The sequence below is a fragment of the Anas platyrhynchos genome, chromosome 5 (genome assembly GCF_047663525.1).
Source record: "Anas platyrhynchos isolate ZD024472 breed Pekin duck chromosome 5, IASCAAS_PekinDuck_T2T, whole genome shotgun sequence".
Taxonomy (NCBI): Eukaryota; Metazoa; Chordata; class Aves; order Anseriformes; family Anatidae; genus Anas; species Anas platyrhynchos.
This window is the reverse complement of record NC_092591.1, coordinates 46,781,026-46,807,318: the sequence shown is the minus strand read 5'-3', so window position 1 is coordinate 46,807,318 and position 26,293 is coordinate 46,781,026. Positions and strand designations below refer to the sequence as shown.

The 26,293-nt window shown below is 37.2% G+C and overlaps 1 protein-coding gene across 3 annotated transcripts in view; it reads left to right on the top strand.

Moving 5' to 3' along the window:
• The window catches only part of CHID1 (chitinase domain containing 1), a 103,586-nt gene extending 79,214 nt beyond the window's left edge, over positions 1 to 24,372 (top strand). For all 3 annotated transcript variants that reach the window (XM_072038957.1, XM_005027357.6, XM_027459697.3), the window contains exons 11-13: positions 19,011 to 19,091; positions 22,033 to 22,075; positions 24,099 to 24,372. In XM_072038957.1, the coding sequence (XP_071895058.1) occupies positions 19,011 to 19,091; positions 22,033 to 22,075; positions 24,099 to 24,197 (223 nt within the window). In that variant the 3' untranslated portion in view covers positions 24,198 to 24,372. The remainder of the gene's footprint in view (positions 1 to 19,010; positions 19,092 to 22,032; positions 22,076 to 24,098) is intronic.
• The last annotated feature ends 1,921 nt before the right edge of the window (positions 24,373 to 26,293 follow it).

The following is a 26,293-nucleotide window of genomic DNA, read 5'->3' as shown; positions in this document are numbered from 1 at the left end:
AAACACCTTTGCTCATCTTCAGACTTAGCATTGCAGAAGGGCACGAATGCCATCAGGCAACCTTTGAATCACTGATTTTTTTTCGGCAGTGAATAATGCATAAGCCCTGCTCTTACTGCCACCAACAATCCATGTTGCTTTGCAATGAAATATGCATTTCTTTTATATTTGGAAAACATATATTTATTTTGTGGGTAGTGTAAAATTTATGATCACCTTAATTATTAATTGCAGTACTTTTAAGTTTGTAGGTATACTTAAATGACATCATAGATGACTGCCCTGTCCCTTACCAACCCTTGACATAAAATCTGATAGATTTGCAGTGCTTAAGGCCTGAACCTTCTCTTTTCCCAGTACTTTTAAGTATTGGCTCTGGAGTCTGCAGACCAGATTGTCCAAGGCATTTGGGCACCTGGTTCTTACTGAAGCTTTCTAAAGTTAGGATTCATAGTAGAAATGAATCCTATGAAATCGTTTTAGGACCTAGGCCTTACTGTGTGCAAGGTGATGCTCAGGGTGACAGAGGACCAGACCCAGCACATCCACATCTTGTGCTGCTGTATTGTGTGTTAATCAGAGATGAAGGCATTCCACTCATGCTGTGTACCTCTGCGGCTAGTATTTTATTCATGTAATTTGACAATGAGGATTTAAAACAAACAACAACAAACATTCATCTTGGTAATTACATGAAAGAATATAAATTCAGACTTAAGAAAAGATAGTAACGCTGCACAGTATTTTAATGTACAACTAGTTCAAGTGCATCAGCTGATGCTGCCAGAAAATGAGTGTTAAACACAGTATAAGCATTAGAAAACAGTGTGCCCTCCCAGGTAGATTCTTATTTCCCTTGAAATCATATTTAAATTCAAGCATTGTTCTGTCTGACATATCAGTTTTAACGGGCCATGTATTTATTTTTTTGCAAGGTTGTCTTCCGCATTTGACCCAGCTCAGCCAGGGACTGTTCCACAAATTACATAATTGTCTTCCCTCACATGCCTCAGCAGGACAGCCTATGCCAGAATGTCCCTCATCAGCATTTCCTTTGATGTATTTAATGTTCTGTTAGTGAATTAAAGCCGAGTTTGACATTCAGTGCATAATGAATGTCTCTGGGGCCACTCTGAGGTTCTGTAACAAGGCTCTTGCTGTCCGATTCTATTTTGCATCATCTGGTAGGCCTGCTGAGGATCAGACGTCCTTCCCTTGGCTGTGAGAGTGTGCAACCAGAGCTCCTGTCATTCAACTCCATTCTAGTTGATAGACAGTTGACCAACAGCTACTAGCTTCTTCTTGAATGCTAATTTTAGAGCTTCTCTACTTGGCTTTTTGTGGTTACTCAGAGTAAAGCTTATAATTGCCAAGTATCTTACTGTTAAGCATTACCTTAGGTGCGACATGCTTTTTGCCCTTTTATTTGTGGAGCATCTAACCTATACCTAGTGCCTTTGAAAAATAGACAGAAGGTAGCCCAGTGAAAACAGACTTGTTGGTGTTAGATTTCATTTTCATTTCCCATTAAACCTTCTGTACTGGAGTTGTGTTGTCAGAATTTTAACCAAAAGTCATTCCCATGGCTCAGTAGTTGGCTTAGCTGGATTTATGAGTTGTTACAACATACTCACAATTGGGAAGACTCATTCTAATGAGAAATCTCTCATTAGACATTAGACAGTATGACTCTCCTGACTTGATTTTTCCCACATCTTATTTTACCTTTGGATTTATTACCAAGTTTAATGGAGGCAGCTGATATTTTGAGATTCTAAGTCTTGTATATTGAAATCTAAATATAAAAAAGTCTGCAAAAAGGTAACTAAAACAAAACTTTATATAAAAACCACGATCAGCCACATTGTTTTCATAGTTAAGAGTATTTTCTAATGGTTGCTAGATAGGTTACTGCAAGGGGATTTAAAGAATTGGGCTTATACACATAGCAGGACAGGATGAAATCCCTTTGGCCAATAAAGGATTGCAACTGAATCTTTCATGGTTCTTTCCTATGTTATAAAATTACAGAATTTCTTTATGAACAGTAAATACAGGTTAGAACTGAGTGTACTTACGTAATCCTCTAAAAGAGCCTTGGAAGTACTTAATCTGGGTGTTACATTCAGTCTGAAGTTTCAGTATGTCTTGTGAAAGTGAGTATAACCTTGTATTATGATGGGGATATTCTGTGTTCATAAGTAACTTGCCTGTAGCCATAAAAGAGGGGGAAGAGTAGGAAGCTAGCAACCCTTTAACTCTGCTAGCTGTCTAATGCACCAACTCCCAGGTCTCACTCCATCAAGATTTACTAAACTGATACAAGCAAAACTTGCTCTCAACATCTAGTTCAGCTTTATAACATCACCACAAACCTTGACAAGTTTCTAAATGCAAACTTAGGATTAGTATGTTGAAAAAGATATTTTATTTCTCTGTCTCTGTAAGTTCATATAGGATATAAATTAAGTAATTTTATTTTCACCTCTGATATGAAACTGAATTTGAAAAGGGTTGGTTTTGATTTGAATCCCATTTTTAACACATACGTTTATGTAAATTGATTTTTTTAGTATTGATATTTTAATAACCATCCTTATTGGCAATTTAATTATTTTTCAATCCATGTCAGTCCCTAAGTCTTATATACGATTCATCTTTCCTGAATTTATCCTGAGTTCTTATAATTTGCAGTCCCCTACTTATTTCCTATCCTGATGTCTTTTTCCTCTTCCTCCTGCTTTACATCATCTCCCTTCATGAATTTCTTCTTTTGTTGATTACAAGTCTATTAAAAACAGTATAAAAGTTTGGCTTAAATAACTGACTTTTAGTTTTAACAGAAGGAAATAAACTTGTTCTTCAAGTTGGAATCTAGTTATTTTGTCTTCTGATGTTATCCTCAGACTGGTGAGCAAATGGGGGATTAATCAAGAGTTGTGCTTCTTGTAAATATTTAGGAAGAAAAATGTTAATCAAGTGAGTGGTTGCTTTATTATTATTTTTTTACATATTTAATTGTATTAAAACAGTGTATTAAGTTTGCTTCAGAATACTATTTTGATAATAATCAGTTGTTTACATACAGAAACCTGCCATTTTATTTACAACAGCAGACCTCTATTCCTATGGTGACTTTGAACACATCACCCTTACTAGTGACATAAGCTACCATCTCTGCCTCTAGATAAACTGCTCTGAAGGTTAATTGAATAATGCCAGTGAAGCATTTAGAAGATGCTAGACCGTTGTGAAATAAATATTATCACACCTAACCTTGAAAAGTCTTAGGAGACCTTTGATAAATAATTGTTCACACTTCTGAAGTTCCCATAATTTTACAGAAACTTTTGGAATGGTTAAAGTAGCCTTTATGTACCCGTGAGATGTATTTTACCGTGTTTCCTCCATTAGCGAAGACTTCTTCCACTTTTTGTTAAGGGAAAGTGGCTGCTTAATGACGAACTTTCTGACTAGGTTATCTTGCATGATAAATCTCAACAGCAAGGTTCATTACTCTTCATAATGCTTTGGAATACGTAAATTATGGAAGTTATTAGTATGTTTTGCATACAGTGATTGCATAGTTATATTAAAATACACTTCAAAGGCAGTGAAAGTTAAGCAGTCAATTAGTCAAGTTCAAGAGGTGCCGAAGATAAATTATTCTGTGTTTGCTTGTTTTAATGACTATCACCATCCTGGCTATTTTCAGAAAAAGATGTGAAGTTTCAGTTTCAATTTTTCAGTACTGCCTCATGAGGAAATATTTCCATACCTAAGGACTATGTTCTTCAGTATTTGTGGGGGTGGGATAGAGTACAGTCAGTCATAGCATCCTGCAGTCTACCAGATCTCACCCGTGAGATGTGACTTTCCATGTGTGACTAATAAATGTATTGCTTTCTTAGTAGCTGTGAAAATCAAACTAAACGGAAGATCACAGTCTATTACCTCCCTTCCTTGATCCTTTTCATTTCATTTCCTTTCTTTAAATATGACACATATGTATGATTATGGATGTGATTAATGCTGAAGCATTATGGGCCAGGTTCTATCAGGTGCTCTTTCATTTTAATGTTATAGTGGTAAAGATTGCCCAAATTTTTAACCTCAGAAGTTGTTACAATGTGTCCTACTAAGATTTTTTTGTATGAAAATGCTAAAATATGTTGTATTGAAATAGTTCATAGACTAAGATATGAATCTTTAAAACTCCATATACTTTGTAAGAAAGAAATAAGCTTAAATTTATGTAATTATTGTAAAAAACAAAACAAAAAACAAACAAACAAACAAAACTATTACTGTGTACGCAATGCAAGATAGCTAGTTTTGTCTTAGTGGAGAATTGTGTAATGACTACTAAGTAAACATTTTGGATTTATTTCTATATTTTTTAAGGTAACTAATTATCTTAATGTTTTAAATATTTTCTTAATTGATGCTTTAGCTAAATTCTCTTCTGAAAATATTTGTAGAACCAAATGCAAGTATTTGTACTCTGGTAACACTGACTAGCAGAGGAACAGAGCTGGGTTATGCTTGTTTGTTCAATGAAGGAGAGAGAGGATTGATTTGATACTGGCAAAATGGTAGGTGTGTACTGTTTTCTAAAGCACTTGTGAATTTTAGTCTTGTTTTATCAGTCTGCTATGTTTCCTCATTGGTTTGACTAGCTAAAGAAGTCACAAGGTCAAAAAGAAAGGTTTGGTGGTAATGATGAATATCAGACATCAGTCAAGAATTTTTTACTCTGTTCTATTTGAAGTTGTAGTTAATTATGGGTCATAGTTGTAAAATTCTAGCATTTGCCTTCAGTTTTAATTGTTAAAACTAAAGCTTTTCAAGGAATGGTTTAGCCTGTGGGTAAAAGCAAACATGAATACAGTTAGCTTCAAATATAATTTTAATATCCAGTAATGCAAATGGAAAGGTAAGAAAACTTGGATATTGTTATTTGTATTTTATTATGAACAACAGATTTATTTGCTGGAATGAAACAGTATTTCTAGTTCTGTGAAGCTTCGGTATTGTCCTTCTGCACTCAAAATTACAAAACCAATTCTTTACAGAATGGTGTTGCCATTCTGTAACATTGGAGCAGCGTTTTGGATTCCTTTTGAATTCATCATTCTTTGATTGTGTTAAAAAATGAAATTTGAATCTGACTGGAACTACTAAGTAGTGAACAGTTTGATTTGCTTTAGATGTAAGTCAGAGCAAAGTGCTCCTGAAGTTTTGCAATCTTGTCTTGCTTCCTTAAAATTGCTTTTCTATTAACTTGGTCGCTTAGTTTCTCATTTCACTTCATGACCAGGCATCCTTTTGGACACAATGAAGATCATCATTTGGACATCAATGAAGATCACAATGAAGATTATCATGTACATGATAATCATGTACAGAACTTGCAAAGTTTTTATAATTTTCTGATATCTGCCTTAAATTACCTTTTTCTAAACATCTGCTAAAGCTGTTACAGTATTTCTGAAGAAATATTTATGCATTGTGGCATAAATATTAGTTGCTCCTTAGTTGCTGCTAGGGAGAAGTCACTGTTTAATTATACAAAATCCCTGTGGTTTCTGGTTGGGTTGGTATTGCTTTTGTCTAGTTTAATTTATAACCTTATCCCATACTTCTATCTTTCAGAGGAAGAACTTGTTTGCAAAAAGGATTCTTTATTTTAATCACCAGCCTTCCCACCTCTGTCTTAATTGCTTGATGTTTATGCAATCATCCTGAAGTGTGAAGTGCTGTGACAATTTGATGGTTTTATGAGTTCTTTGAGTGTGCTTGTATTCAGCATGTTCGTATTTTACTGTAGGTACAAAATAACAAATAGCAACGAAGATGATAGATTTGAAAGTGGGGATGCAGTTCAAAGCCATTATGACAAGGGAGGAGCAATCACAGGCATGAATCTGTAATACCTGCCAGTCAAGCTCATTATGTTGTGTTGTTATAGCAACTGGTCAGACTTTTCCATACTTAAAATATCTTGTGTCAAATAATTAGTACGGCTTAATTGTATTTTATTGCAAAAGAGGCAAGTAATTAAAGAGGTTCTTGCAATGGCTGTGGGGACAGAAAGGGTCAGAAACCACTTGTAATTGGAATGTATTTCGTGGATATGAATTAATAGGTCTAATAATCTATCTTTTCATTCCCCAGGATTCAAACCAGTTTCCAACATATTTGAATTGCTTTTGCTTGCTCAGAATAAAGAATAAAAAACAGCTCTTGCTCCCTCCCCCCCTTTTTCCTTTTTCTTCATCTCTTCTTGTCAGCTTCTAAAATCTATAACATGTATGATACATTTAGTCCTTCCTTGACTTGATAAACACATGGACAAATGGCCCGATAAAATCTGGTTTGGCCTTTCCAGTGTGTTACTCTGTTAGGGTTTAGGCTCTCAGTTGTATATTACTGTGAGTTCTTCTGTTTTTCCAAGTATTGCCCTCTGTATGGAAACTTTTTGAGCATTTGATCAAAGATAGTAATCATCATAATCCACAGCTGTAGAGCTTTGGAGGAAAAAAGATTACTCACAACATAGTGTTTGGGATTTCAGTTCAGGCAGTGACAAAATCAATCAGAAAACTGATCAAAAGGTAATCATCAACTGATACCAGTTATGGAATCAGAGCTTACTGAAAAGCTGAGAACCTGCCTTTTTATATTCTGGGGAGGTATTTTTCATACGTCTTCAGGACTTCTGGATTTGAGAAGAAAGCAGCCATCCTGAGTGGGGGGACAGAAATAAAAGAGCTTCTGAAGAGGTGCAAAGGCTGCATTGTAGACTGCAATATGTGTAAGGCAGTACTCAGGTTTATTGCAATAGCCGCAGTGGATTACGTCCTTCCACCTTATGTAAAAGAATTAAAATAATGCCCAGCAAAAGCCTTGGCAATCCCAAACATAGGTCAGTAAATCTTCCAGTGACTTCAGCTAGAACTTTTTCCTCTAATGCAGGTACTGTTCTCCATGTTGTTCATGTTCTTATATCATAGGGCTTTGCGGTTTTACAGTTGACAGTCCCATCTGTTTCCCTTCATCTTCTAGCTTAGCAATCATCTTCTTTTTATGTTTTCTTTACTTAACAAGGTCATTCGTACCTCTTCTCTGGGTATATGACTGTAGCAGGAGTTTGTGATAATTAGATATGTGGAGCACAGGGAGTTATTCCCACATGGCACCTCTGCCATATGGTTTTGAAATGGCTCTTTGCAATGAGAAGGAAAGCTTTACTTCTCCCTTCAGGCCTCCCTCAAGGTAAAAAAGTTGACTTATTTGTGGCGGGGAACCTATTTAGTATCTTAGCAGGCTTAATTCAATGGAATCCATGTTTCCATTAACACAATCAAATGCTTTTTATGACTTTGAAAAAAAAAATATGTTCACTGATGAAAGCTGAAGCAAAAGGGAAAAGTGATAACCTCTGTCTGCCCAAGATTTTTTTCTCTCTCTATATATTTTTTAAACAAACAAAAACATTATTTCTTCATTCCCACTTTATTAGTCTCTCTTCCACTATGCTTTTATTAATCGGTGCCTTGCAGGAGTTTTTGCTCTTTAACTTTGGTCTTTATCGTTTGGCCTTCTGTTACATACATATCATTGTGTTTGTTAATGTTTAACTTGTTCAGATTTACAATTAGTAGGTGTTTTAAGGACTTTCTTCTTATATTAATTGCACAGCTGGTGATCACTCCATGTGTTGGATGACTTGTATAGGGAATGCAAAGTGCTAGTATTTTGAAAGCCTTCTTGCAATTTCACATATTTGCATGTGGAACCACTTCAGTTATGAACATGCCGTACTGTTTTACCTTTGGCAGTGTAATCAGATTAATTGTGAACACTTACTGTCTTGAATTCGCTCAAATATTTGCAGAACACAAACTTTTATTGTTCAAACATGGCAAAAAGATGTATCTTTCTAACTTCCTCAGGCAGTAACAAAATCTTAGAATGTACACAAAGCCCACAGATGCTGTGAGTGTAATTCCCGTTAACGCTGTTCTTCTAAATTAGCAATTTCTTCAGAAAACCAAAGACTCTTTGTGTCCAGAGTGCTATATACCTGATAGAAGACTGCAGTTATGGCTAATGTGAAAAATCAGGCTGCTTCATTTAATGGTAAAAAGTATATATGTACACATACTTGTTAGAGGTAAGACAATATTCTATTTTGAAGTTTCCAGTTAATTTAAGGAAAAAAAAAAAGTATGAGCATCATTTTGTCCCTTGATTTGTGCTTCAAGTGTTGCCATTTGATTTAAATAACACCTCTTTTGGAAATAATTTCAAATAAATATACACGCGCTGTTCTTTGCTTTAAAAAATAATCTTAACATATTTTAGCAGGAAGTACAGATATGTTTTTTTCTGGCAAAAAATGAACGAATACAAATATATAAATATTTGTCTGACTTACTGCACAGATATGGAAGATGTTCTGCTTTTTCATGGTGCAAAGTGCTGTGTTTTTTTTTACATACTGCCACATGACTTAATATTAGTTTAACTAAATATCAGGAGATTTAAACTCCCTGCTCTCAAGTATTTAACTGCCCTGATGAAGATAACTTCTTAAAAAGTCACAAAGTCATAAATCTCCACTGTAATTAGATAAAATATAGTTTTATTGCTTCATAGTCCATTTCCAATTGAAGTCAAGTGCCATCCAGATTATTCTGAGGTCTGTTAAAAATGTACTAACCCTGTGAGATTTGCATCATTTATGAGAGATTAATAATTATTTCCATGAATTTGTCATCATTCTATCTTTTCAAAAAACAAAGGCTGAAAGCTATGTAGTAGTTCTGTTGGTGTGAATCCTAAATAACTCTGTATAGCTGTGACTAAAATATGGTCAACTGAGAGGAGAAAACTCCCTTTGATAAGTATGAAGAAGGAACTGGAAAATCAGCAGAAATGTTCTTTGTTTTTTAGCTTAGTCCCAAAAACTGGAAATGGTTGTATAGTTCATAGCTGCATAGGACACTGGATTTTACTGATGTACCACAGATTTTCATCTAGCATAGGTGCCCTCTTATAACTACAATCCTTGCAGTCAGGAATTGAATTTATGAATTCTTTCATATGAAGGTAATACTGTTTGCTGTACTGTGCTTGGTCATTTAAATGTATTACTGCACATCTGTAACTACTTCATGCCAAAAAACTATCACTGTACTGTGTTTCTTTTATCTTACAGCAAGCATTTAGTGTTCAGCTCTCTTCAACTTGCAAGGTTGGAGTTGAAGCATGACAGGTGATGTTTAAAAGACATGGAATAGCCTTAGAAACATTCTTCAGTTTTGTGAGAGCTAGGTTGAAATACCAAAATGTAATTGACATTCCAGCAAATTAGTTTCAAAAACTATGTATATAATAACCTTGTAGTCCTATTTTAACTAGATTTATCAGCAATGAGAATGTGGCAGTTAAACCTCAGAAGTAAGAGCAAAACTTGTTGGATTTTGGTCCTTGCTACCTGTAGAAGTCAGAGAATATTACAGTATGCTTCCACTTAGGAACGTAACTTTAAATAGCTTTTGAATGCATTAGTTTTAAGAGACCACGGGTAAAATATATTATCAAACTAAAGCAGCACACTAAGATAATCAAAGCTTTATCAGTTCTTTGATTCTTCTTTTAGATAATTTGTCTCAATTGATCTTATGGAGTTGAATTCTTTCTTTTTTTTACTTAAAGTTAATAATTATTCTTGCATTTTGAAAGTATTTACTATGCACTTTTCACATATAAACAAAAATAGATCCAAGTAAATAGTGGGCATTGTTTGTGATAGCATCATTCAAAATTACAGTCTTAGGGCTCTGAGAACTCTGTCCCTGATGAGGGAAATGCTGTCATGAAATTGTTTGTTGGGCAGAAGTTAAAAGTGTTCTCAGGAGCATTTGATTTGATGCATTCAGCAGGCTCGGGATTAGCAAAGGTGCAAAGGGCAGTGGGGAATGCTGCCTTCTTGCCTCTAGAGCTGCCTTTCCTATAGCACAAGAATGAAGCACACCCTAAATACAGAGTGCTGGGCCATTGAAGCAGGGGCTGCCTTCAAGAGATTTGAAGGATATGAACGTTCCCACTGCTTTGAAGGGAGAGAGCTGTTAAACAGCTAGATCATGTCCATGCTTTAGCATTTTCTATCAACTTTGCCTTCACAGGTCATGTTTTACTGAAAACCTGCTAGTAGTAAGGCCAGGGTGGAACAGGCAGAGATACTGGTGGTGGAAATGCCAGGCCTGGCATGACTGACAGTTAAGGAACCTAAACACTCTTCTTCTGAGGCTCCTCGAAGTGGAGCATCTCATTGCCAGCATCTTGTGAAGTAGAAGAAATCCAATAGTGGATAGGATTTCATGCTGTGCTCCCCTACTGTAGATAGGTTTGTTCATCACCTGAAGTTCTGTTTCCTTGCAAATAACACTGCTTTTGTTTGGCCTACACTATTTCTGGAGAGAAAACAGAGACAACATTTCTCTCCTAAGGCCATTGCTGACCTGGATCAGTTTTATATACCCAGAATCCTGCAGCCTGTGAGTTTTGCACTCTGCCTGACCAGAGAACATCATCTGGTAGCTACACTGCTATCAGGTCTTCACAGCATCCTTCTCCCACCCTTTGTGCCTTCTGCTGCTTGCACCCAGCGCACATTCCCTTTCATTCTTCTTTGCTACCAAGCAAAGAACACCTACCTGGCTCAGGCCTCCTGGCAACCACAGAACCCCAGCTGCCAGGGCTGAGATGGGGGCTTGGAACAACTTCACTGCTCCTTACCTGACACAGGGTGAGGGAAGGATGCTCCCTCTTTCTTTTGTGGTTGTTAAGTCTTTTGGGTGATGGTACTGGTCACCTTGAGTTTGTACTGGAGTGGTTTTAATTCAGGTGTGGTTGAGGAGAAATGCAAGAAGCAACTGGAAGAGTTAGTCAGGATGTTCTCTGGCATTTGAAAGATCTGACCTTTTAGGTGAGGACGGAAAAGAAATGTAATTTTGTTCTATCTGCAATTTTAAATCAGGCATGGAAGAATTTGGGATATCAAGTGCCTGTAGCTCAACCTTCATCCAGTCATAGCTGGAGTTGATCAAAATACATCTCCTATACACTGAATTAAAATTATTGTAATCTGCCATGGACCAGACTCCAAACCCAGTATAAAGAGTTTTTGTAGCGATCTGTGTAGCACTGTATTAATATAGCAGATTTGCATGTTCTAAGCAAGAGGGTAATCTGGAAAGCTTTTAATTTTGTATTTATTTATTAAAACAAATGAACAAACAAACAAATTGCCATACAGCAGAACTAGCATAGTTTTACTTTTTCTTATTTACAGCTGAAGATGAACAGTAGATGTATTAGTGTGTCTGAATTTTATTCAGTTTCACATCCAGGAATTGACAGCCTCACTTTTTCATGTGCACTGTGTATAATACCAGTTCTTGGAGGAATGGGGCACAGCATTGTATTTAGAGTACTGTATCTGAAAATACTTCAACCTCACTTCAGGGTTACTTAAGCATTTCAAAATATGTGCCCTTAAACTAGTAGTTTTTATCTTCAAAAAATTCTTTTTATGATTAACCTGCTGATTCTTGAAACACGCCTGCAGGGATAAACAAGCATTAATTTTTATTATATTGAGAAATAGTTTTTAACCAGAGAGATGGTGTCATGTCTAAGACTGTAGTAAGCCAGACTATTGGATGAGGTGGAGTAGAGCTTCTATATTAATGTTGTCCAGTCTAGCAAGGACTAATTCCTCTACTGTTATGATACATCATCTAACAAGAATTTATTAGGACCCATGTTTCATCTACAAAGGATGGACATTAAGCTGCATTAATGTCAGTGTAGTGGTTCAGAAAAAAAAAATCACCTATTGGCTTCTCAACAATACATATTTTCAATTCTCCTTTAGATGTGCCATTGTCTTGGAAGCCTGGAAGCACTTAGACATATTACAAAATTCTGTAAGAACAACATTGCTGTGACTCAGCTTCTTTTCTTCAGTGTAGATGCTTGTTACTTAATTTAAGCATTATGTGTATTTTTGACAGCACGATTATTTATTTATTATTCAATATAATTTAATTAGTCTTCCATTTACTCTTCCTCATCTCTAATGGAAGTTCATGTGCTCAAATCTTTGGTGTTGAGATGATTCTCATCCTGGATTATGGTGGAGTGGCCACATTAGTGTGGTTGGAGTAAGCAATGCTTTCATTGTGCTCAAAGTGAATTCTGTCATCTTCAGGTATAAACATTCTGAAACAGCATTCATAGTTTGAGGCTTGTCCTGAAAAGAGGGTTATTTTTCCAGCGCAGTTTTCCATGTAGTGGGGACACCTAGGCAGATTTCAGTTTAATACAGATCTCTACACTGTCCTTTTTTTTTTTTTCCATATGCCACAAAAGATCCAGATTACAAATCCTGTCCAGAGAGAAAAGTAATAATAATAATAAATAATAAAGAAACCCCAAATGTATTTATATACAAATATATGTACAGAGAGCCTAATGAGGCAAGTGATTTAAAACAAAATAAATTAAAAATTAAAAAGTGGGAAAACCATGATTTTCTCATTTTTCAGAATGAGGGAAGTTCTTTTCTTAAAAGTTGACATCCTACAAGAAGGTCACATACTTTGCTAACAAAGTATTTTTGCTGAATATTCTCTTTCATACGTGTTTATTGTAATACTTTTGTAACTAGACTTTAGTAAAAATGGTATCTCCCCCTCCTGCCTTTTCCTAGTATCATAATGAATAGTTGAAACAGTACATTGATTATAAAATCAAATAGAAAATTAATATAGTATTTTAATAACTAAGTGCAGGTTGTGTGATTTGACATATGATGTTGTAATAAGTACAGCTGTTGACACATCAGTGCTACACATTTTATTGAAATTGTCTTTTCACAAGTAATACAAGTTTTCAATCACATTTAGGAAAAGGGTTTTCTTTTTTTTTTTTTTTTAGGTTTAATATTATCTGTGGTTTGTTGGTATGTGTTGCTGATGGTGGATGGGCTGAGTTTGGAAGAAAATCAGTTTGCTTTTGCAGTGTGGTGCGTCTTACGTCTGCAAAATGTAGTCTGACAATCTGCTTTAAAGCAGGCTTTTCACGTTGTCCCTGATGTACAGCAGAGACAGTTATGATAGCTAATGAAAACATTTTTAATTATGAAAGAGGAAGTGTGAGAGAGGGGAGGATCTACTTCAGATCAACTTTTAAATTATTAAATGATTCACATCTGACTGTTTTATACATCTGCCATTTTTTTCTCTTTTTTTTCCTCTTAATTTCAACTTAAAACTGTGAGGAGGGAGAAGATGTTTGCTTAGAAGTGAGCGCATAATGAGAGGTCTGTCTGGTGTAGTTCGTAGCAGAAATAAGTTAGAAGCAGAATTGTGTTAACCTCGAGGTGACCTGTTTCCGAATTTGAGAGAGAATTGTGTCACTCTTTGTTCGTCCGGTCGCATGCCTACTTGGTGATAATTCCACGATGAATACCAGAGACAACATCACACTTCTGTTAAATAGTCACATTTTAAAAAATGTGTGCTAAGGCAGTCAAGACTAGATGAAGATCTGATTTAGTGAAGACTTGAGCCATGTACTGAGTTCTTAAAACAAACATATAGATCCTCTAGCTAACAGTCAAACTAAACTTCTGAAAACATGATTAAATAGAGATGTTCTGTGAGCTAGTCTGTAACTGTATGCCTTATTACATTCTGTTCTCTTGTGGAATTGTGTTTCTGTAAGGTTGCCTGAATCCTGCTTGTTGTTCTAGCATAGTAAACTCTTCTACCATTAACTTCTGCCTGACGGGAAGGTGCCCTTCGGCTAGAGCAGAAAGAGATGTCCAGACAACGTAACAGGCTTTTAAAGGCAAGGAACTCATTCTTGCAAGGTAGCAACAGCTGCTACAGCCAAACCTCTGTAAATACTATAAACCCCTAACACATCTGTCATGTGTTAGGTTGGATAAATTGGAAAGAAAAATCCACAGCTAACTGAACAAATACAAAGGGAAATACTGCCTGATGCTTCAGCTAGGAAGTTGAGATTTTGTATGTGGTCAACCCAACAAAGATTTCTGATAGAAAATACCCAAGGTGAATGCACGTAACAAACAGTGACTTAGTAACTAGCTGTTACCATAAACAACTGGCAATGAAAAAAAGTTCATGTTTTGTAGCCTCACCTAAGCATTTCAAACAGAGGATAAGAACAAAAATATTAAATCTGTATCATTGCAAAATAAAACGGGACTGCTGAACAGCAGCATGTTATCAAAGGTATCCAAACAGATACGCAAACCTTCTGCCTCAATCTGGTATGTCTGTGTTGTCTGGGAAATATTTATTAGGTTACAAATAAAGGTCTTGTTTTCTTTAAGGAGATTTTCATATGTTCCTCTTGTATCTGCCAGTTTGAGTCAAAACCTTAAATACATAAACATTTGCACCTTTTCTGCCTCATACGTGATTACTTCTATTCTCTGATCGATATATAATTTTGTTTTCCTTTTTATAAAGGAGAACCATTTGGGTTATACTGAGAAAAGATAGCATTAGGGTACTTTCAACTGTACTTGTGGTTCCCTAGGGTAATTTGCCAGCTTCACTACTGAGTAAGCCCTCAGGGCTTTTTCTTTATAAAACTTCTGTGAAGTTAAATGTTAAATGAAGTTAAAATAAGAGGCGCCATGAACATGTAAACCTATATGCATAGAAAGGCTGTAACGTTTGTGTTTTCTTCTGTACTTGTAGTAAGACACCTACTGGCTGCCTTGGTGTCAGGCCGAGTGCCTGCCCCAACACGCGGCTGTTCAGGGCTCCGGCTGCAGGGGTGCCTGAGCCTGTCGCAGCTGTCGGAGGGTGACAGCGATGCCGCCTGCATGAGGTGCGGGCAGGTGGAGGAGCTGAGCAGCCTGGTGGCAGAGCTCAAGGAGGAGGTGAGGAGATTAAGGGCTGCGGAGTGTGAGCAGGAGGTAGGCCTGCGGAGTCACTCCCTGCTGTTCCTGAGAGAAAGGCAGCGGGGTGACACACCCCAAAGAGTGGGGGACCCCCAGCCCTGGCACTGTCGGGCAGAGGGAGGGGACCTGAGAGATGGAGAGGAACAGAAACAGGTCCCTGCTCGGCGTCGCAGGGGAGCCCCCTCCCTACCCGCCTTGCCTCCCCAGCTGCCCTCACACAGCAGGTTCGAGGCCCGGGAGCTCGGGGGACAGCGTGGTGGGGGTGTGGGGGAAGGCTCACACAGGAGGCTGTCTAGGGCAAGGAGGTCAACTGCACGCCTTGAGACTGCCTCCACCAAGAAGGAAAGAAAGATACTGGTCGTAGGTGATTCTGAGGGGAACAGAGGGCCCCTATGCGGGCCAGACCCTACCCATAGGGAAGTCCACTGCCTCCTGGGGGCCCAGGTCAGGGATATTACCAGGAACCTTCCCGGCCTTGTTTGCCCTTCTAATTATTATCCCTTAGCAATAATTCAGGCTGGCAGCAATAAAAGTGCTGAGAGAAGCCTGAAGGCTATCAAAAAGGACTTCAGGGGGTTGGGGCACTTAGTGGATGGAGTGAGTGCACAGGTGGTGTTTTCCTCTGTCCCTTAAGGGATGGGGAGGGATACTGAGTGCACCTGGAAGGCCTGGCTGATCAATACATGGATGAGAGGCTGGTGCCATTGTAGGAATTTCTGTGATTTTTTTTTTTGATCATGGGGAGGTTTCCTCAGTACCTGGCCTGATGGTTGCCGATGGGTCCTTCCTGTCTCACAGGGGGAAACGGACTGTAGCCCCAAAGCTGGCAGCATTCATCAAGAGGGCTTTAAACAAGGTATGAAGGTGGCTGGGGGGGGGGGGGGTTGGGGAGGGATAGAGAGATGAGGCTCAATAGAGATGAATCCAGTGAAATTCTGCACTGGAGCTTCATTAGAAGCATCAGCACTCCAGGTGCTTCATCTGTGCTTCAGGCCAGGAGCGGAGAAACTGAGCATGACTTCCTCTGTCTTTGGTCACAGCTTCCTGGGAAATGGCTAGTGCAAGGCAGCTGAGGTTTTCTGTGTTTATCATACCCTAGCTGCTGAAGCAGCTTGGTAAAAGAAGTCTATTAAGTTAAGAGCTGATGGACAAGGAAGAAAATAAATTAGTCTGAAGGGATATGAAAGTGGCAGTACAAAAAGGGAGAGATTAGAAAGAGAAGAGAGGAAAAAAGCAATGAATATGAGAAAGGAGAGGAGTGAGGTGAGAGGTGGAGAGAAAGAGGAAGGCTGTTTGTGATCAGCTCCCTGCCCATCCCTTTCCCTCTTTCAGAACGTGGAAATGAAACTGGATCTCTTCTGTCCCAGGCATGCCAATATCCCATGCTTGTCTGGTTCAGCGTGATGGAAAATTGCTCTTTTAAATCCAGTATTTTTTTAAGAAATAACTACATGTCAAATGTTTGTTGAGTCAAATACCGCCTCAGCTAGGACATAACATGTTAAGAATGTTTGATTAGCATTACTGTGATTCAAGCAAGTGTGCAGTAATATGTGTGCTGCAGTTTTACACAGTAACCCTTCTTACGATGCATGTAGTAGGATAGGTCAGAGATGATGAGATATGGCACATCTGGAAGATGTCTGTGCACAGTTGCAATCAAAGTAAATGGGAGCTTCCTGTTTTGAACATTGTACTTTGAATTTTTGTTGTCCTTAACAGAGACAATTAAAAAAAAAAAAAAAAAGTTAATGCATTTAAAGTCAGACCCCCAAAATTATTGGATGATAGTTACAGTTTTGGGCTTAATATTGATTTTTTCCAAAAGTCAAGCTTGGAGCTAGTATCATCCCCATGGATGTGATTTGAAGATGAATTAATTCACTTTTGCTCTTACATACAATGTTGATAAATGCCCAGAGGCAGGAGAAAGGAAAATAAATTCTCTGTGCATGGTCAGGATGGGTTCTCATTAAATGAGGTGCATGCCTGAACAACTTTAAAATAACAGCATACCTTACATGTAATAGGCTGTAATAATTGCTGCAAGTTACATTTCTAATTTTCAAGCTCGTTCATATGTATGTTGAGCATTCTTTAATCGTGTTGGGATTTTTAGCAACAGAAGTGAGAACTTCCAAAGTGAGGGAATGTGTTGAGGAAGAAAACTGTGTGCCAGGGTTCCTTGGCTGATAACTCTGGGCTGTAACATCTCATTTTCGATTCTGCACAAAGGTTAGCTCCTGCCATTACTGAAGTCACTGTACTGGAATGGGGCAAGATGTTAAAAGCTATCCTTAAATTTTAAATGTAGAAAAGTAGATCTGTTTTCATATTTGTCTAGTGGGACAACTTATAATTCTGTATTTCTTACATAGGGATATGTGAAGGTTCCAAGGTTTAACTTGCACTATTTGGAAAGGTATATTGTTTCTGGGCATGTGTGTATTGAGAAATAGCGTAATAGCTGATACCATTTGTTTGCTTATGTAGATACTTAAATAGCATGCTTGGGTTGGCCTAAATATGAAATGAAAATCTTTTCTAATCCTTCTAGCAGTAGGCGACAATTTGCCAATACATGCATGAGCAAACCACAGCATAACAAGGGAAATATTCCCTGCAATTCTGCAAGTAGTAATTTAGATTAGTAAGGAAGGGGAAAATGAATCTTTTTCAAAATGAGAAATACAAATTCTTTCTCTTTCTCTAACTGTATAGTGAAATGGAATTTCAGCATTGATGGGATCAGGGTAGTGTCTGATGGAAATAATTTATAGTCATCTTAGGAGGGAGAAATTTCAAACAAGATTTAAAGGCAAATTTCTCCCTGCAAATCCTGTCACGGTCATAGATGTAATCACAAAAATGAGACACATTCTGAAAGGTATAGTTTTACTAGGTTTTATAGAAATATTATTAATGGAAAAAATGATCTTTAATGCTACCTTATGACCACCATGTTTGCTTTTGATTGTTTTATATAATCATCATACAGATGGACAACTGCTAGCAGGAGTTCAGATTTAAATTGCTGATATAATCCCCAAGGGGAAAAAAAAGAAACCAGTGACTGTGGCTAGATAAATCCCCTAATGTGTAGTCAAGAAAGTTGTCAGCAGAGTTAATTCAGCCTTCTTGCTGGCCAAAGCTGCAGGTTGCAATGCTGCAGAAGAGATGGAAGAACGTGCTAGAGGCTGTGATGCTGCTGTGGTCTCTCGTTAGTAGCTTGCCATCTTCTGGTGTAGTTCCATGAGGCAGCAAGAAGCATTGTTTCCATTGTGCAGTCGAAGATGCAGACACAAGGAGACACTGTCTCTGTGCTGAGATGATGCTGGGAACAAAGACCATCAGCTTACAACATACTAACTATTCTGCACTAGTTGCCTACACAGTTTTTGCATACAAGTAATTTTCAGTTTCCACTTTGTGCCAAGTAGATACGAGGTAGATTATTCCCCATTCAAAATGTCCATGAAAGAAAATAATGCCAAGAAGATAGCGGTAAAGAAAATTTTGCTAAAGGTTGCTTAACAGTAACTTTTTCTTTTAAACAAGCTTTATAGTTTTTTATTTTATTCTTAGAACATTAACTAAGCCCCTTTTATTGGACAGCCTTTCTGATCACATAATAGTGGCTTATAATTAAGTGCATTGATTAGCCTCATGCTACCTAATTAGGTACAACCTAGGAATGACTTCAGTTCCTATGCTTTCATATATAAGAATTAGACTATAAAAATATTGAAGAATAGTCTTCATCTTCTTATCTGATGAATGTTAATTCATTCACTGCTTAAATAAAAAAGCTTATAAATGCAAACATGGCAAAATGGAAAATTGACTGAGAAAATTATTTGTAAGCAAGAACATTTTGATACAGTGTTCAGCATCTAAGCGTGGTAAAGCTGCTTTTTAGAATTGCCTGCTATTTAATTTAGTAACTGCTTTTTAGAAGAGTTAATTCCATATCTATGTTTTTAATTTGTAGGTACATTGAAACCTTGAAGGAGCACAAACCGAAAATTGTCTGGGATGAACAAATTGCTGAACACTACTTCAAATACAAAAAGTGAGTTACAGTTATTTGCTTACTGTTCTGCAAATATTATTAGGCATGGCCCAGTACACAATGTATTACCAGTTAACTATAGTATGCAACTGAATTCAGCAAATGGAAATTCTGTTGTTTGTGATCTGTATGTCAACACTGAACTGCAGCATAAGAGTGCTTCAGGCAAGAGAATTAAATCAGGGAAGGATTAATGAAATAACCCAAGCTAACACAATCTTCAGAAGAGAAGTCTGATGAGTCATATCTTTAGAAGCTATCCATCAAAGTTATCTGCTGAGTGTCATTTACTCTGAGCATCTGAGATTAGTATTGTGAGTTAATTGGGTGATTACCAGTAACTCAACCAAATATAGTTCTGAGAAAAATCTGTGGAATGGGAGCCTGGTTTTAGAAGTCCTAGTGACAAGATTGGTTAAGCAATTGCACTAAGTAAAATGCACCGTGGAGTAGGGTAATGAGACTATCAGGTGAACATTAGAAATTGTTAAAAGTATGGGAATGTTCTCCCAAGAGCATGAAGGGAAAGGTTAATAACTTTCTTTGTCCTCTCTTTTTCATCAGGAAATGCCAAGAGGTTTCCTGCTGCTATTAAAAATCCATTTAAAACAGAGTTAAACAAACAGCAAAATCTTATTAAGCCTCAATAATAATTTGCTATATGTTATATACAAACATACAAAAATACAGTAATATTATACAAACAAAATCTTACTGCTTTGAGGACTGCTGAGAAGAAGCACTGAAATTAAGGGTGAAATACATTTTGGGGTGTTTTAAGAAAAAAAAACAATAATGTAACTACATTGCTTTTTAATAAATACCTTTTTGCTTTGGATATTTTTGAACTTGAGGGGAAAAAAAAAAAAAGAACAAAAACAAAAGCCCTGCCCTACCTAGGTATTGTAATTAATTTTCAAGGATTCTCTCAACCTGCAATTTTCGCCTGCATTGTAAACTTCTCAGCTTACATGTATTTCTTATCAGTAAAAAAAAAAAAATTACTTGTAGGTCAGCAATGTTTCAATTTATTTTATGTGTTTGTATAGCAGGACTGGAATCTGTGTCCTTTCATTTTTAATTCTTTGGTATCCTGTTGCATGGTTACTTTGTCTGTGTCAAACAGTTACAAGGTGTTTTGTGTTAACCAAAGAGAAATAAATCAAAAGCTTTGTTTTACTGATCTTAATGCAAAATCCAGTTGGAGACACAATAACCACTGGATGAAAACTTGCTCTCAAAGCAGTAAATCTGAGGGCTCTGTTTGAATGGCATGAGTTTGGGATTCATTTTGGAAACACATTTCCTAAACGTCTTCCAAACTGAACATGTTGGAAAGAGAAAGCTTGTCAGTAGTACTACATCATTTGCCTTTGAAAGCCAGTCTTTGGAGATTCTTGTTTGTGGCCTTTCAAGAACAATTTTTGATGCGTAAAACGTGCTGGGTAAGAAAATCACTCTGAATTTCAGTTGGTGTGCAGTGATTGGCAGGCAACTGTGTGGCTCACTGTGTCTGCAGTGGTTCAGCCAAATGCAGGGGGTTATTTAAGGGAACACTTTTTCAGGCACCACCTTGCTTTGCAAAGGAGCAGTTATGTTGGATGGGAATAGCAGGTAGGCCTGAAATATGCTTCACTAGTAAAGCATCTCACCTGGAAATCTTGCATGTCTGCAGTTGCTAAGAAATCAAATCGTGAATCTTTAAGCAAACCACAGCTAATGGTTTTCATGTAAGAAGCAGAAACTATTACAAATAATCACAGAAATCTGTCATCTCTGGGTGTCTGTCCCTGTGCACTGTACAGGTAGATATGCATTTGCTTGAATTGAAAGATTTGACCAGCAATGTCCGCTTGGTCTGTCCAAACACTCTGCTTTCCCTCCTAGCCTAACTGGTGAAGTGATGCTGTGAGACCACCTGTAACTCATCCTTCTCATTTCTAGTGGTTAAAATGCAGCCTTGGTATCTGTGCCCACTGTAGCTTGCCCTGCCTGTATATTTTATACTGGTATCATTTAGTTTAACATAAAAAGTGGTTGGTTATTTGAAGAAATTTTTCACAGTTCGTATCTGACAGTCAAGTGTCTTCATCTTTTTTTTTCGATAAGTATTTAGTAGGCAGAACTGCCTGTTACTATCTGTCAGTTTTACAATATTGTTGCACCCAGCTGCAGTAAGGCATCACAAGGCATTTACTTAGAGCTTGTATCAAGCCATCTCTGGCTTGAGATGTCCTTTTCAGTTTGCATCTTCTGGACATCTTGCAGCCTCTGATTTTTTTGCAATTAGCTTTTCCACCTCTTTTAAGTGTTGTCCTCCTTAAACACCACTTGTGTGAAGTAAATACATATTTTGTTTGATGTACTGCCAAATATTCCTGTAACTGAGACCGGCAGGAGAGTGGAAAGATTGCATACTTGACTTACAGATACATAGTGCAGGTGTAGCTTCCCCTAATTGCTTTTCTTTCCCCACCACTTTTGATTCATGTACTGTGATATGATTGTATCTATAGTAGAAAAGGAGCAGGAGTAGAAGGTTTTTATTTGAAGTAGAAAGGGAAGAGAACTGGAGAACATTTTGGCCCTACCCTGCACTCAGTAACTAGAGTGGTCTGAGGGCAAGTATGGACTGAACAGAAGTTAATGTCAAAAGTGTCTGAATTCAGTGTCCCTCAGCCTCCAGAGTGGGATGACCACTGGGTAAGAAATCTCAGACAAGCTACTAAATTGCAAGTGGTCTCTTGATAGTGGCATAGTAATGCTTACTTTTAAAAGTGATAACTTCTTCACAGTGAAGTCAGCAGTTTTCTCCAGCACTGTCTTTTTTCATTCTTATTAGAAAGAATAAAACTCTTTTTAATTATAAACCCAGCTAAAAGTCCCATGAGAGTCTACTAAAGCTATTGTGATTACTGTGGTTTTTTTTCCTGTTTTGCAGAAATAAAGGAGGAAAACATGCCATCTTCTATCCAACACTGAAGGTAGGTGTGACTTTTTCAGGTCAGAGGGCAGTAAGAGGAAAAGGGTGTTTACTGGACTTGCATTATTGAGACGATTTGGAAAATGCTTAAGTGGGCTTAGACTTCTGTGAAAGAAATTCACCCTGATGTAGTTGTTATGATTCAAGGTTTCATTTTCCAGTACAAGATATTTTTTTTCTGTCTAATGCATAATGGGTTTTGGAGAATCTTTGAAGATTTGCCGTGTCTGAGATAAGACACACCAAGGCAGACAGTGTTCTGAGAGGATCTGTTTGAGTGCACAGGTCATGTGCTAACAGGTGCTGGTTTCACCTTCCTCTGTAATGGAGTCCTGTTTCTCACTGTTGCCCTTCATCAGCCTATTATCTTCCATTCTTTTTCTCTGGAACATATTTAGTATTTTGAAAACTTTGCCCTTACTGAAGTCTTTTGGCTGGACATGCAATTTCTGTGCACACAGTAGTCTGCAATGTATGAGAATACATGATACAATGGGTACTTGCCTTAATTCCCAGGAAGCTATTTTTAGGTTTTCTCAAATTAAGCTAAAGGCAGCATCTTAAGCCTCTTCTGGCTTTTAATATTGGAAGAGAATTGCTTCTTTAGTGACAATATATCATATTTGGAGAGAACAGAGATATTTTGTATGGTTAAACTAGTGTGAAATTATCTAAAGCTCCATTTTTCTGAATGGGAATATTGTCTTATGCTCTGTTAATACAACTATATTTCCCTTCATTAATCTAATACAGGTGGAAATACTACAATCTATGAGATACTAATCACCGTGTCTAACTATGTGCTTCCTAGAATCTGTCTTGGAGTGACAGAAAGTTTCATTGCCAATCTACCAGAGAAAAGACAAATTGTGCTGCATGTTGTCATGCTACATCCTCTCTGGTCTTATGGAAGGATTTAATCCTGCTAGAGTCAGTCCTAGCCTGGTTAAGGAACGTTTATTCCTGTAGATTTCTTTCTTTACACCTTCTTATATTAATAACATATTCAGTTGAAGTGTTTGGTGAATTTACAGAAGCAGGTTTTCTTTCAAATTTCAACAAGGCTGTAATGAAATACTTTGAGACTTGTATGCTGAGGCAGATCAAATAGTCACATAATGGCGATCAGGACGATCAGTGGAACACTGCATGTTGGTTTATTTCTCCTCTCACAGTTGTGTTTATTCCTCTTTTTAATGTTATAGTCACTGGTAGGTTGATCCACTCAAAATTGACTTGTTCATAATCAGATAAAAGCGAGCATGAAGTCTGGCCCCAGCAGATCTATTAATGGTGGCTCAACACTTTGTTCTGTTTCCTATGGAAATGAGTTTTTAAAACATCCCTGTGGTATGTGCAGTTCAAGCAATGCTGCACTTCAAAGTCAGAAAACCTGAAAATGAAAGACTCAAAAGGAATTATTTTTATTTTCTGAACTGAAAGAAGTTCAGAATATGAATTGTAACATTAGCTCCCTTGTAAACCAATGGCTAAACTAATTCTGAATCAATAGCAGTAGCACAGATAGGATACATTTTAATATTAATCTTCCAGAATCATTCTAAAATAGAATTCTGATAATGAAAATTATGACTCTGTCTTGGGAGAAGACAAGGGTATGCACAAGATCTTGATGGTTGTTCTAATTGTCTTCAGTGATAAAGTTTTATTTTACCCTTGGGAAATTTCTGGGAAGAGTTAGGATTTCTGTAAGTTGTGAAGTGATAGCCTAAATGAGAATAGTCCTTTGCATAGTTCATAAATCAGATTTATTTCCATGGCATTTTGTCTATTTAGCTGGTTATGGTGTATTAGGTCATTGAATTAGCTGGTGCAATTAACTGTCTCTTACTAAATGATTGCTTTCTAACCAGAGAATACTTGATATACAGGACTTCAAGTTTTTCAGTATCTAGTTCACAGATGGTTATTTTTAAAGTCTGAAAATGGTATGAAGAGATGGCAGCATGGAATGTCTGATGTCATGGACTAAAAGCTAATTGCTTTATGTGTCTTTGTCTTAGTCCATCCAGTTGCGCTTAGAGCTTGCAAAAGAATTGGGCACTGGAATATCCATCTGGGAACTGGGACAAGGCCTGGATTATTTTTATGACCTTCTTTAAAGTAAGAGATGATCTCGGAGAGACTTTGTTTGCTTCGCTGAGACTCCAACCTTCAATTAATTTGGGTATACCAGAGAGGTGATTTTTAAAGTATGTTTTGTAATTTATATAATACCTGTATTAAAAATTATTGCATTTTTTTTCCAATAAAGAAGCTTTTCTGATTTGCCACGTAGATGTGATTGTTGGTTTCTGATAACATTCAGAAAAAAGAAAAGAAAAGCCACAGAAATTTATTATAATGCTCCTGAATTCACAATCATTGAAAACAGACCTACACAACTGGGATGGCACTGGAATTGAAATTGTTTTCTACAAGAAATAAAATGGACAAGTTCTTATCATCTGATCGAAGTTTAAGATGGAGACCTCTCAAACTACTGTTGCTAATAATAAAAGTATGTAAACAGATATTTACAGCAAATCTAATATCTGTTGGACTCTCTGCAGCTTGCTGTCTTCTGATAAGGTAAATCAACATAAGAGGGAGGGGGGTGGCACAGGAGTAATTAGATATCTTTCCCTCAGGCTGATTGAGGATTAAATACTGACAAGCCGTGTTGTTGGCTCTGGTTGTTTCCTTCATTTTGCTAAATTCTTCAAGTAGTTCAAAATCGGAGTAATTTTGATTCATGTGTTGTTTCTAAACCTTCTTTTTTTTTTTTTTTTTTTTTTTTTTTTTTTCATACAAGAGAGGATGCTTTGTGATTTTTCTCTTCTACTTAACTTGCTTAGTTTCTTAGTTTACAGTATTTAGCACCAGTGCATGATGCAGCATTAGTGGTTAGTTGGTGGGAACTGTAGTGTTTAGCACCAAAAGCTGCAATGGAACTGAGAAGCATGCATGTAATGATGGATTACACGGATAGCCCCAAGAGAGCCCCAGAGCAGCTCTGACAATTCCTTGACATAAGTAGGTGTTGCCAATGTAATCACCATCTTTCTGAATAAAGCTGTCATTCTTTAACTATACACATTGGTACTTTTACCTCCATAAAACAGATTTATTTATTTTTATTAACCAAAAAGCTGTAACAATCCATTAGTTTAAAAACAAAGCCAGAATTTCCCTCCTGAAATTGTCCTGTTTTTTTGGATTATGTGTTTTGTGTTTGTAGAAATACACAGGCTTCAAGGTAGTTTCTTGTAAGGAACCAAGGGGAGGTGCTGGGAATTTGATGAGGGTGTTGTTGGTCACCAGCAGAGATCCAGGCAATAGCTCTGTACTCCCACTGGTGTTCTTCTTGCCACTTACAGTTGTCACAAAGATAACTGCACTCCTCTCTTTGCATCCACCCTTCCCAGTAATTAATCTCAGCGGGGGATTTATCTGCCCCTGCTGGTTTCAGCAGAATAAATTCCACTGTAATCCACCATTGATTAAAGAACTATTGATCTTCACCTCTCTGATTTAGTTCTGGCATCTCCGAGTTCTCACATTGCAGTATCCAGCGGGGTTTACTAATCAGGCTTCTTTCTTCCATACCATTAGTACTAAGATAATTTGCTACGTGAATCCTCATGTTCAATTAACTTGAACTTTCTAGTTCGTTCAAAAGCAATTTGAAGTCACTCTGGCAATAGTATCTAGAATAGCACAAGAATTAAATTCTGTTATGCTGTTTTTCTACTTTCAGTGACACTACAGAACCACAGTATCTCATAAAAACAACAAAAAAAAGATCAGTTAAAAATGGAGGGGATTGTGATCTGAAATGGCATCCATTACCAGTACTATCTGGGAGGTAGTGCTTTCAAACATGGAGGGGTTGGGGAAGAAGAAAATACTTCATTTTAGTTGCTTGTTTCCTCTCTAGAAAGGATATTTGTAATTTGTCATGTTTTTCATCATCAGTTTTTTATTCCATGGTGATTTGCTGTGAAGTTCAACTGTTCTGTTTGTCTTTGAGTGCAGCTGTTAGGAAGAAGAGTCTTTTCCATCCTTAGAGTAGAATGAATACCTCTATGTGTCAAAAAGATCAAACTAACCCTTGCTGTATCATGAAAAATAAATACCAGATGAGAAGTACATTGCAAGTTTGAGCAATCCGTGGTATATAGGTGCTCAAGGCCAAAGATGTTACCTTTTGTCTCTA